This window comes from Blennius ocellaris, assembly GCF_963422515.1.
Source record: "Blennius ocellaris genome assembly, chromosome: 3".
NCBI classification, from domain to species: Eukaryota; Metazoa; Chordata; class Actinopteri; order Blenniiformes; family Blenniidae; genus Blennius; species Blennius ocellaris.
The window spans coordinates 29,073,010-29,085,509 of NC_137652.1; the positions used below are offsets into that span (position 1 = coordinate 29,073,010).

At 44.6% G+C, this 12,500-nt stretch overlaps 1 protein-coding gene across 1 annotated transcript; it reads right to left on the minus strand.

Annotated features, from left to right (window-relative positions):
• Positions 1-8,872: 8,872 nt before the first annotated feature.
• hmgb2a (high mobility group box 2a) lies at positions 8,873-11,190 on the minus strand. Its single transcript, XM_080520639.1, has 5 exons — positions 11,110-11,190; positions 9,976-10,134; positions 9,740-9,888; positions 9,491-9,665; positions 8,873-9,417 (listed from the first exon to the last, which is right to left on the minus strand). The coding sequence occupies exons 1-5, from the start codon at positions 11,110-11,112 to the stop codon at positions 9,244-9,246; spliced, it is 660 nt and encodes a 219-aa protein (XP_080376765.1). The 5' UTR covers positions 11,113-11,190; the 3' UTR covers positions 8,873-9,243.
• Positions 11,191-12,500: the final 1,310 nt, after the last annotated feature.

The following is a 12,500-nucleotide window of genomic DNA, read 5'->3' on the forward strand; positions in this document are numbered from 1 at the left end:
TTTATTTATTATCTAAGTCTGAACAATCTTTTATTTTGAAAAATGACTGACTTCTCTCCGTTACATCTGTCTATGACTCACGCTTGTCTTGGTCACGTGACACATTAGAGCTCATATTAAACCCACAAGCAGCAAAACAAGTAAATAACAGTCGTCTTTGTAAAGTTTGTTTGCAAAGACGAAAAGGTCCAGTGAGGAGACAGACGAATAACATACAAGTAGAAAGACATATAAGTACACAGTGGATTCAATTTTATTATTGTATTTACAAAATACCACAGCTCTTGTGTTGGTCCTATCATTTTATTTTGGTGTATTTATTCGCCACATCTTAAGGCCGGTACTTGAAAACATTGTCTGACATTAAACCGATATGTGGTGCAAAAAAGGTTGGGGACCGCTGCCCTACGCTGCCCTACACTGCCCTACACTGCCCTACGCTGCCCTCTACTGGACGTTTGGTGTGCACGTTTGAAAATTACCTACTAGTTTATGTGCATCAACAGATCATCAATGGACCTTAAGGCTGCCTGATTCCACTTATAGTTTCCAGACTCGATTCCCTGTAGCTTTGTTTTGTTTGTTCAGATCAGCTGACGTGTCGCCTGCAGCCACAGACAGCAGTAGGCGGATCTACAGGTGAGACATAAGATGATTACAAGAAGGATTGGATTAATCTGGGCTCTGATTGGCTCAGACTGCCGCTGAGCTGCAGTAGACCAGTACCAGCACTCTGGAAGACGAGTAACACAGTAACACAGTAACACAGTAGCCCCGTAACACCGTAAGAGAGTGACAGAGTAACACCGTAACAGAGTAACACCGTAACAGAGTGACACCGTAACAGAGTAAGAGAGTAACACCGTAACAGAGTAACACCGTAACAGAGTACAGTTACTCCGCCAAACAATGCTGGAGTTGTACTCTGCCTGATGCTGCAGACGCAAAGTAGGGGAAGATTGCAGCAAGTGTAAGTGAACGACTGGTTTCAGCACAGTAAGTATGGCAGTGTGCAGAGAGACGGGGGTTCTTCTGAAGGCAGACTGCTCATTGTTGATCTGAATCCCAGAGCGGCGAGGAGGCGGAGCGAGGAGCCGCCTTCAAAGCACCTGTTAGCTTGTTAGCTCGTCCTGTCAGGTGCAAATGAGCTGATTTACATTCGAGACACACTCATGATGAGCTCCACCAAAACCTGGGAAACTCCGACGGAGGAAGAGTTGTGGCTGAGACCACAAGCCGGCTTCCTGCTTCAATTATCATCCTTCTTTGCTCTTTGCAAACTCAAATAGATAAAACAAGACACTCGCTTCCTCTTTTCAAAATAAAAACAATCACATGTAAACACACACACGAAGCTGAATGAGTCGAGCACCACAGAGGAGCGAAGCGCTTCAGCAGCTTCCAGGTTCACCGATGAAGAGGAGCAGAGCCGACAAGGTAGGGAGTCTTGCTCAAGGACCCACAGCAGTAAGGTGTCAGCTGTGGGATTGAAACCTGTGACCTTCTCTAACTCGTATTCCTCCGATTTGCCATGAACAGGTGAGGCTCTGCTGGGATTTGAACCAAGGATCTTCTGTTCCCCAGAAAACACTGAGCACCAGTGTAGGGTTGACCTCCTTACCTTTTGGTCTCTAGCACCACACTCGGACCTGGGACTGAACTAGACCATGAAGACTAGAGGAGACTAGAGGACAGTGGAGACTAGAGGTGACTAGAGGACAGTGGAGACTAGAGGTGACGAGAGGACAGTGAGGACGAGAGGAGACTAAAGGACAGTGAAGACTAGAGGAGACTAGAAGACAGTGAAGACAAGAGGAGACTAGAGGACAGTGATGACTAGAGGACAATGAAGACTAGAGGTGACTAGAGGACAGTGATGACAAGCGGTGACTAGAGGACAGTGAAGACGAGAGGAGACTAGAGGACAGTGAAGACAAGAGGAGACTAGAGGACAGTGAAGACAAGAGGAGACTAGAAGACAGTGAAGACAAGAGGAGACTAGAGGACAGTGATGACTACAGGACAATGAAGACTAGAGGTGACTAGAGGACAGTGAAGACAAGAGGACACTAGAGGACAGTGAAGACAAGAGGAGACTCGAGGACAGAGAGAAACTAGTTCCTATAACTTCCATCAGTCCAGCTGAGCTCAGTGAAGTTTTCCGTCCTACAAAGATCCGCTAAATCAAACCGATCATGTCTGGAACTCTGATTATTCTCCCACTGAGCAAACAACGTCCACAGAGGTCCAAGACACGTGTGTCTGTCCACACCAGAATCTGGATGTCTATTTGACAAATGGCACATAAAACTGATGGACATCTAAAGCCCGGTTCACCCGGCAGGATAATGAGGCTGATTTTGATTTTCTCTCCTTCAAACAATCTTAAAGACGCTCAGATCCTCATCAGATGGTCTCATCAGACACTCCTGCAGTGTGTGTAGCGTTCAGATGCTCTCGTCTGCTGGGAAGGACGTCTGGACCGCTTCGTTCTGAGATGGGGGATGTTCACCATGTTGGATGGTTTTGACCTGAGTCCTCACCGTGTGGTGTCCCCCGAGGGGACGACGCTACCAGCCTGTTGACTGACGCAGAGCCAATCAGAAAGCGAGGAGACGTAGTGGCGCCGGACCGGAAGCGGGAGGGGAATCCAAAAATCAAAACAGTTGTCATGACGAACCAACACCTCTACTTTTTAAAATGTGTTTTTTCGGGGAAGAAAAAAAACCCCACTGCATCCTCTTCGTTCACCTTCATTCGTTTGTTGACTCTGGAATCATGTTTGATCTTGTGAGGTTTTGTGAAGTTTCCCGTCTGATCTGGGGACGTTCACCAGGGAAATGGGTTGGTGTGTTGATGTTGCCGAGTGGCTGCACACCACACATGGTACGACCCAAACTGTTAAAGTCCTAGTGAAATGAAGATTCGACCTCCAAAACACTCTGGCTGTCGCTTCTAGGGACATTTTTATGCTAACTGGCCGAAGGGTAAAATGTTAAAACACGGCAATCTGCGAGAAAATAGCCGATAAACAGCGGTATTTTCACTGCTGGGCGGAGCTTCTGACAATAATAGAGTGACATCACTGGTTGTGCACACGCCCAAGTTGTGTTTACATTATGGAGGATCAGAGTTTTGACCACGAAGAGGCTGAATTTAACCATATTTCATCATCATCATCATTTCAAACCCAGTGATTGATGAAGAAGACACTGAAGGTGGTTCTGCCATCGGTGACCCCGTCTGGAACATGTTTGAGGAAGCAGAAGACGCTTCGTCCTCCATTCGTCCTCGTCTCCTCAGCAGCCGCCAGTTTTCACCTTTGAGGCTCCTGACTTTTGGCAGAACGACTTCCTGGATCATGTCGAAGAGCTTTTCCCACTGCGCGGAATCACCGAAGATGAGTCCAGGTATTACTTGGTCGTCTACTAGCCGCCCGAGCTAGCCGCTAGCCGCGCAAGCTAACGGCTAGCCGCTCTTGCCGCCTGTGCTCCTTTCCTCCTCTCTCTGGTCTCTTCCAGGCTCAATCTTTTGTCAAGGCTCATAAAACACCGACTATAAACACAACTCAGCTGGAGATTCAAAATTCAAATAACTTTGTTTTGCAACAACAGTGGTGGGGCAGAGTCGGAGAAACCTTAGAAGTAGAACCCCAACTATCGTTTTTGCAAAGTAGTGTTTTACATTTCACTAGGACTTTAAACCTGTGATTATTTATCTTCTTGTGTGTGTGTGTGGTCTCTCAAGTTTGGGAAATCTACCGACAGTTTTATAACCCTGCTGTGTGAACCGGGCTTTAGACACCTAGAATGGGTTGACAGGTCACAATCTGTCTGTTAGTCCAACTTTCTGTATGATTATTGATCTGTCATTAAAATACTGAGGAAGTAGATGATGACAGGTAAAAGTAGACAGCAGGTGAAGTTTAATGTCTGAGTTATGACCGTTTATTGTTTTGGTCACGACACATTGAACTTTTCAAGTGTCCACTGAGAAACCTACCACTTTGATAACCTGTCATGTGGTGAAATACAACTATTGTCAGTAGCCTCATTGGTGTAATGGTTAGTATGTGTGTGTGTGTGTGTGTGTGTGTGTGTGTGTGTGTGTGTGTGTGTGTGTGTGTGTGTGTGTGTGTGTGTGTGTGTGTGTGTGTGTGTGTGTGTGTGTGTGTGTGTGTGTGTGTGTGTTCTGTAATAGACTGATGACTTGTCCTCATTATTTTTAAACGTATTTTCATTGACATCCAGAAAAGACGTCTAAAAACAGTTTCATTGTGGTTCACGTCTTGCGGATGTAAAGAGATAACTGGAGTTTTGCTTCTTCTTAATCCTCAGACTGAATTTGCTTCACCGGCTGTCATGATAGAAAAGAACAAAAGTAAATAAAAGAAATGTCATAATAAAGAAAAGAGGAACTGAGTTTCCGGTATCCTCAGACTCGGGTGTGATTTTGTTTGGGAAATAATATTTTCCAATGATTTGTGTTAAAGATGCATTTTCAGTATGACTCTACATATTTTTTACATTTCCCTGAGTATAAATCCTAGAGTTTGAGTATGAGTGGATGGAATCCAGGCAGAAACCTGGTGAGGCAGTGGAGAGCTGAGCCTCATGTGTGACTGTGGTCAATACAAACTGTTCCTCAGCACATCAACTAGATGAACTTTACTCTACTATTTGTTCTCCAGCAGGACTCTACAGTCTGTGTCGTGTCTTTAATGTCTGTGTGAGACAATCCTCCCTGCTGATCCACAAAGAAGCAGAGAAAAGTCAAGCCAGTGAGGCACGCAGTACCCAGCCTCACCTCAAGGGGGCGGACCTGAACTGACAGCTGCTTTCTAGCGCATTGTGACAGACAAGCTTTATTAAAACTGATTAAAGCACCAGAATTTATAGTTTGAAAATTAACAGAAATGTTTACTGAAGGTCCAAATTAAATCTCTAGACTTTAATGAGTTCACAGTAAATATGAATTGCTTGGACACAAGAAGGAGCTCTAACATCTCTATGAAAGAACCTTTCTTTGTAGGACAAACTTGTTCCAGGGTTTATGTTTATGTTTATGTTTGTGTTTATGTTTATGTTTATGTTTGTGTTTATGCTTGTGTCAGTGTGACTGAAAGAGGAATGTTGATGATATACAGTTTTACCAGTTGATGCTGTTGGATGAAAAGTGAAATAAGAAGCTCTTTTCACTTCTTCCATGATAAATCTGAGTCCAGAGAGTCGGTGCCTCACCAGCCAGGAGCCTCACCTCTCCTCACCTCACGGAGCCTCCAGGTGTCAGGGAGAACATGAATCCTCACTCAGACCGGCTGCGTGTCACCAGAACACACCTGAACGCCGTGGCACCGGGACCCGCGCTTCGATTCGCGTTTCGCTGCTTTCCGAACGTGGTGGTCGAGAAGAAGCCGCCTGTCGCGCGCTGTGACGCGGCGGTGTTGGAATGAAGCGCCCCTCGCACGGTTTGACTGCGTCTGCGGTTGTGTTTTGATTGCTAAATATTTTTTTGGGGGGGATCAACAGGTTTCACTAATCCGCGTGTACGCGACGGGCACGCGCGGGGCTCTCCGGGGCTCGCGCTCCGGACACACCTGCGCTCCCGCGGCCCCGTGATTCCCTGCCGCTCGCACTCACCTGCCCGGAGGTTCCGGGGCACGGTGTCCGGTCAGTCGGGGCTCACCTGCAGCTCATGTGAGCGTCGCCTCCCGCCGCGGACAGGCTCGTGCAGGGCGGACAGCTCCCGGTGCTGAAAGCGCTCGTGTGCCGCGTCCTGCGCGAGGAGGGCGGTGACGGAGACTGTGGTTGTTGGCGAGGGGATGAACGCTGGGTCGTGATTGGCTGAGCGGAGTGTCGCTCTGAGCTGAACATGACGTGTGACTACATTACAGACAGCTCCTGCGCATGCGCAGGACTGATTATCACACCGTCGCACTAAATCACATCTTTACCTCAGTACGTTATGTGTTACCTTTAAAGGATGAATATGTCACTTCCTGTACGGTTAAAAGGAACATCTCTCGGTAAATATGTCACATATGGACAGAGAGAGCTTTTCCTAGTACATTGTAAATTATTTTATTGAAATAAAATTCTATGTGTAAAAGACGATGTGAAACTATCAACGTGACACTTTATGACCATAAATTAAGACTTTGCTTGGTTCAAATTCATGTAAAAACAGACTAGTCCTACTTTCTTTTGCCTCCATCCAACCATCCATACATCATCCATCTATCCATCATCCATCCATCCATTCATCCATACATCATCCATCCATCCATCCATCTATCAATCATCCAGCCATACATCCATTCATCCACCTATCCATCCATCATCCATTCATCCATCTATCCATCCATCAGTACCCACATACATCGTCCATCCATCCATCATCTGTCCATCCATCATCCATCTGTCCATCCATCCATCCAGCCATCATCCATATTGGATGTCAGTGTCAGAATAGAAGCTCAGACCAAACCAGATATAATCTCAGCATCAGGTCCAGGAATTCGGAGAATGTAACACTTCATTTTAATTCCTGTACCTTTGTAGACGATTTCCTGCCTCTGGTGCCTTTGAAGGACTTCATGTATCTTTCCATGTAGCTTTATAGTCCATTTCTTTTTTATTTTGTTTTCCCTTCGATCATTGGTTTCTCTTATAGACTGTACGCTTCAACAGTGGTGTCGCCAGGATTCAATTTCATAGTCCATAATCTGGACGTCTATTTGACAGCCAGAACTCGGTGACAAATGGCACATAAAAATAATGGACATCTGAGACACCCAGAGTGAGTTGACAGGTCACAATCTGTCTGTTAGTCCTACTGCCTGTATGATTATTGATCTGTCATTAAAATACTGAGGAAGTAGATGATGACAGGTAAGAGGAGACAGCAGGTGAAGTTTAATGTCTGAGTTATGACCGTTAATTGTTTTGGTCACGACACATTGAACTTTTCAAGTGTCCACTGAGAAACTTACCACTTTGATAACCTTTCAGACCTCCGAGTCTGGTTTCTGCAAAGGTTCCTTCCTGTTAGAGGGAGTTTTTCTTTCCACAGTCACAAATAAACCTGCTGCTCATGTGGATCCGCTGGGTTTTTGTCTTTTCTCTGGTAAAAGCTCCTGGAAATGACGGTGTTGTATTTGGCGCTGTTTTATCAATACTGTCAATCATCATTGGTCTAATGGTTAAGAGTTCTTGTCTTGTAATTATTAGGTTGTGGGTTTAAATCCAGCTGCACGTGTTTGTGGAATTTACAAGTGTCTATGTGTTTCCTCCTAAAAAAATTGCATATAATGGCTGCTGCTAAAGCTTGTGAGACTGATGACCGGTCCATTTTCTATGATGTCTAAACAACTTCCATTACAGCTCGTCTTCTGGATGTTAAATATTGACGTCCATATGATGTCCAGAAAAGACATCCACATCAGGTCCAAGAAAGTCGTCTAAAAACTTGAATTCTGTCCCCTCTGAGGACGTCATCTGGATGTCCACAGATGACGTCTTTTAGATATTTTGCTCAGTGGGAACAGAAAGTGATTATTATTAATATTGATATTTCCATTGTCATTTGAGTTTATAATATTCATTCGCCAAACTTTAGTGAACATTTCCAACAATCACATTTGAAAATATAGGATCATTCCTGGCTTTTTTAATGATTTGCTTAATACCCAAAGGAACAAGAAGTAAAGAGGAATTCATTTTGCAGTCTCCTTGGACTATATGTGTCTGTTTTTTGTGAAACGTCAGCTTTACTTAATTTCTAGCATTGATCTGAACGTCTCTGCATGAAGGTAGGCGAAGACAAAAATCAGCTAGAAGTATATTTTGCCTATTTGTGCTATTTCTCCAGGGTAAACCATCCTTCATCCAAATCAACACCAATAATAATGGGAGCAGCCAAAGGCTTTTAAACCAACTTCATTTCAAGCAATCCAACTGAAACCATAAATGTTGCCAACAAAAAACACCAAATTCAAAAAAATGTATTCCATTTACCTTTGTTACAAATACTGTATGTTTTTTTAAGAGCGGAATGTTTGAGGTTTGGTCAAACATCATAATTCTCCCTAAAATGATTGGTGCCATGGCAAAATAGAGCTTTTCCACTGCTCACATTTCACAAACCCCCATTGTTTTTGACACAAGTTTCTTTTAAGTAAAATGCATAATTTCTGTGTTTTACAAAATAACAAAAGATTTTTTCTGGTGTCATCTGTACGATTTACTAAAATGCAAAAATAAATAGACGCCTATGATGATCTCCAAGAGCTTGACGAGATGGAAATGTAAACCTTGGGTCTCAAGAAAGAAAAAAACCCTGTGTTGAATAGTAATAGAGTCCTGAGCTCCTTCATAAACCACTTCCTGGAAATGTATAGTCCACTTCCCTTCTGTTCCTTTGTAGGATGTTGATTTTACTTATTTAGCAGCACATACAACAAAATCCCCTCAAAGCACTTTGACAGGAAAAAAAACCCTCAAACTTCCTGTACATTTGACCACCACTTCCTGCCTGCTGGAGAAGCTCTTTGCACCCCTACATCTTTCACTTCACCAACTTTCGTAGTTGGCGTCGGCCTGAAAGTCACCGATCATCTCAATTATGTCCAACGTGGCTATGAAGTGACAACCATTAGTGAATTTTCCAAACATATTGATCTAATTACTTGTGAAACAAATCCCATTTCACATGAGAATTTTTAACAGCCTTACAGCAGGTGAATATTAGTTTGTCTCTAAAAGCTGAAGAACCAGATCTTCACCATTTTGTACAACCGTTTGATTTTAGCCAACTGCAGCCGTGAGAGACTGAGGGACTCCTGAGTGACTAATATGTAAAAAATAAACAAATATAATATACAAAATTTTATTACAAAACAGAAGTCATTCTACAGAGTTGTACATTAAAATGGCTGCAAACATTTCTTTACTCAAGACTACATATAAACGCTGGCAGTGACACAACAGTAGAGAACCAGCGCCTGGCTCACAACATGAGCGGCGCCTCCACAATATTGAAAACGAAAGGTTGATACCCCGCCGCCGCCCACCACGGTCAGTCCACTGGCTGAACACAACACAGGCTGAGGGGGCTCTACCGCGGACACACAAACAGGGGGAGGGGCCAAACTACACGCCCCTCCCCCACAGCAGCGCCCACTCAGCCACACAAACACAAACTGGAGTTAAGCTCAACATCATTTCTCGTCACCCGCCCAGTCACTCAGTCGTCGTCCTCGTCGTCGTCGTCGTCATCGTCCTCCTCGTCTTCGTCTTCCTCGTCGTCGTCGTCGTCATCGTCCGCCACCAGCTGCTTCTTGGAGGAGGGCCTCCCGGGACCACTCTTCTTCACGTCGGCCTTCCCGGCGCCGCCTTTGCTTTTGTATGCCGCCACGTCCTGAAAGGAAAACGCCCGTCACCACCTGCCACGTCGAAACCTAAAACAGGAAGTGCCTGCAGCGTGGCCACACCTTCTCGTATTTCTCCTTGAGCTTGGCGGCCTTGGCCTCGAACGGCACCTTGTCCTTGGCGCCCTGCCTTGACCACAGCTCCCCCAGCTTCTTGGCGATGTCGCCGATGGAGATTCCCGGATTCTCCTCTTTCACTTTGGGACGAAACTCGGAGCAGAAGACGAAGAAGGCGGAGCTGCAGAAAACAGTGACACGGGTTAAACCTGCCCTCACACACTCGACCACACGGGGGTGCCATTTCACACTTACGGGGGTCTTTTGGGGGCATTGGGGTCCTTCTTCTTCTTGATCTTCTTGGCTCCTTTCGGTGGAATATAGGTCTTCATCTCAGTTTCGTAGCGAGCCTTGTCGTTCTTTGCCATGTCCTCAAACTTGGACTTCTCCTTCGGGGACATTGTCTGAAAACAGGAAACGGTTTTAAGCTGAAGCTACACCCACCAGTGGATTATTCCACCATCACTGAATGGAGAGGCTGAAACAATCACCTTCCATCTCTCTGCACACTTCTTGGAGAACTCAGAGAAGCTGACGCTCGTCCCCGGGTGTTTCTTCTTGTGCTCCTCGCGGCAGGTTGCAATGAAGAACGCATAGGAGGAGATTTTCCCCCTGGGCTTATTCGGATCTTTCCCCGTGGCTCGAGTCGACTGCAAACATGTCAAAAAATATCAAGAGCAGTCACAGCAAGCACTAATCATTTACCAACTTCCTCATTCCTTCAGCTTTCACTACAAGACGTCAGTGTGAAGAAATGGAGAAATTCTGACTTTAAATGTGCCATGTAGCTTTCGACTGTTGTGAATACATTTGGCAGTGACATTTTATTTGTAAACGAGTAGTTTTGTCAGTTTGAGGTTTATTATTGTACTTTTAGTGGAAATAAATGCAAATATTTTAGTTCAGAAATGACTAACTTTTAAGCAATGCGTTTAAAAGCCAAAAGAACTTGAACGCTGCACGTCGTACACGTTTTAAATTGAGAGCGTGGTGTCCCCGCGACACAATATCTGATATTTAAGAATAACCAGGCCGCGGCTCTTTCACTTAATCCGATTTCAGACGCGACTCCATTTTCTATCTTCCCGCCGAAACGCGGCTGCGCCAAATAAATTTCCCGACACGACGAGGCCGTTTAAAACCCCTCATTCGGCCCCGGGTCATACACGCGTGTGACTCGTGGAGACATAAAACGTCTGATCCGCAGAGTCCGAATAGAAGTTTGTGGAAACTTTCAAAAGGCGGTCTCAGCCGGCGTAGCGGGATAAGCTAAGCTAGGCTAGGCTAAGCTAAGTCATTCCAAATGGCGTTTGAAGCGCATGTTGCGCATCAAGTTCCAGCCCGAGGAGACTTAAACTCCACCGCCCGATCGACTTATCCTTCACAACCAGACGGGCTTAAAACAAATGCTTTATAATGTGAAAACCTACACCGACATAAAGGATGTAGACGCTGTTATAATCAGTTAGTTCACTAAAAGCACATTTACAGCTGAAATGAGACAACTGACACGTCTGGGTAACATTACAACAAACTACCGAAAGAAAACCGGAGGGGGTCGGGAAGAAAAACGGTGTTTTTTTTTTTTTGTTTTTTTTTAAGTGAAACGAGCGCTGGTGTCTTACCATCTTTCTGTTGAACTGGCTGTGAAGAGTGAATGAGGAAGAACCGACGACTGTTTTCCCCGTTGTGCTGTGAGAAAAACAAGGTCTTTATCCCCGCCCCTGGCCGCCTCTGATTGGTCAGAAAGGACAGACTATACGTTCAAACGTGAAGCATCTGCTGCTGACATTGGTGGACACGTACGGAAGCCCCGCCCTCATGTATATGTGCGTCATCCGGGAGCTGATTGGCTGCAGTGGGGATTTAAACCGAGGGCGCGAAACGGCTCTTTGTTAGAGCCATAGAGAGTGTGGCGGGGGGTCGACCCTAACCCGCTTCAGCTGCTGCTGGACAACACCGTCTGCTCCAGCGCTGCACTCACATCAATGGACCGTTTCTTTCTGCTCATCGTTCCAACACATAGAAAATACAAACACCAACAATTACTGTTCTCTTTAAATGACCAAGGAAATGAACAGTGGCTTATTTTATTTATGTATATCCTATAAATTCTATGGAATAACCTGACATGCATCAAGCTGAACCCAAAACAACGACCCCCACCCAAGAACGTAACAATAGCATAATTAATGATATTCATCTTCTCTTATCATCAGCCTGAACTGTAACATAATTATTCTGTTTTACAGCATTTTTTAAATCAACAATGGGCTACTACATTTCACATTTAACTACATCACTCATGAGAGATACATATCTGTTTTGCATATTAGTTATCCATTTACAAAACTCAAAAATAAACAACCCTCTCTCTCTAAAAAAAATAAACAAACAAACTCTTGAAACATAAACAGGATACTCTTGATTCTAAAACCAATCAAATATTTGCAATGATTTTAAAGATACAGTGTCTGAAAATTTCAAAGTGCAGTATCGTATGAATATTAGATTTGTAGAATCTAAATAACTGGCATTATATATTGATGACTGATAAAGAAAATTGCATTATGATGTGTTCAATATAGACACCCGAGCTGCTCCGAAGGTTGCGTGAAATATTTAAATGTACACCTTTTGACTCACTGTAACTTCACAGAGGCTAGACCACTTTTAAGGCCTCCAGTTTCCTCCTGCAGTCCAAACACTTGCATGCAAAATTAATGGATGATCCTTAATTGTCTATAGGTCTGTGTGTGTGTGTGTGTGTGTGTGTGTGTGTGTGTGTGTGTGTGTGTGTGTGTGTGTGTGTGTGTGTGTGTGTGTGTGTGTGTGTGTGTGTGTGTGTGTGTGTGTGTGTGAATGCCTGTTTCTCTGTTTACACGGTGATGGGTTGAAGACCATTGACAGGATGGAAGCAGCGTAGAAGAGGGATGGATGGATGGATAGACGGACTTGTAAACTCTTCAAAACAGTCCAGACCACGTTTGAATTAATGTGAAATCAGTCAAAGTCA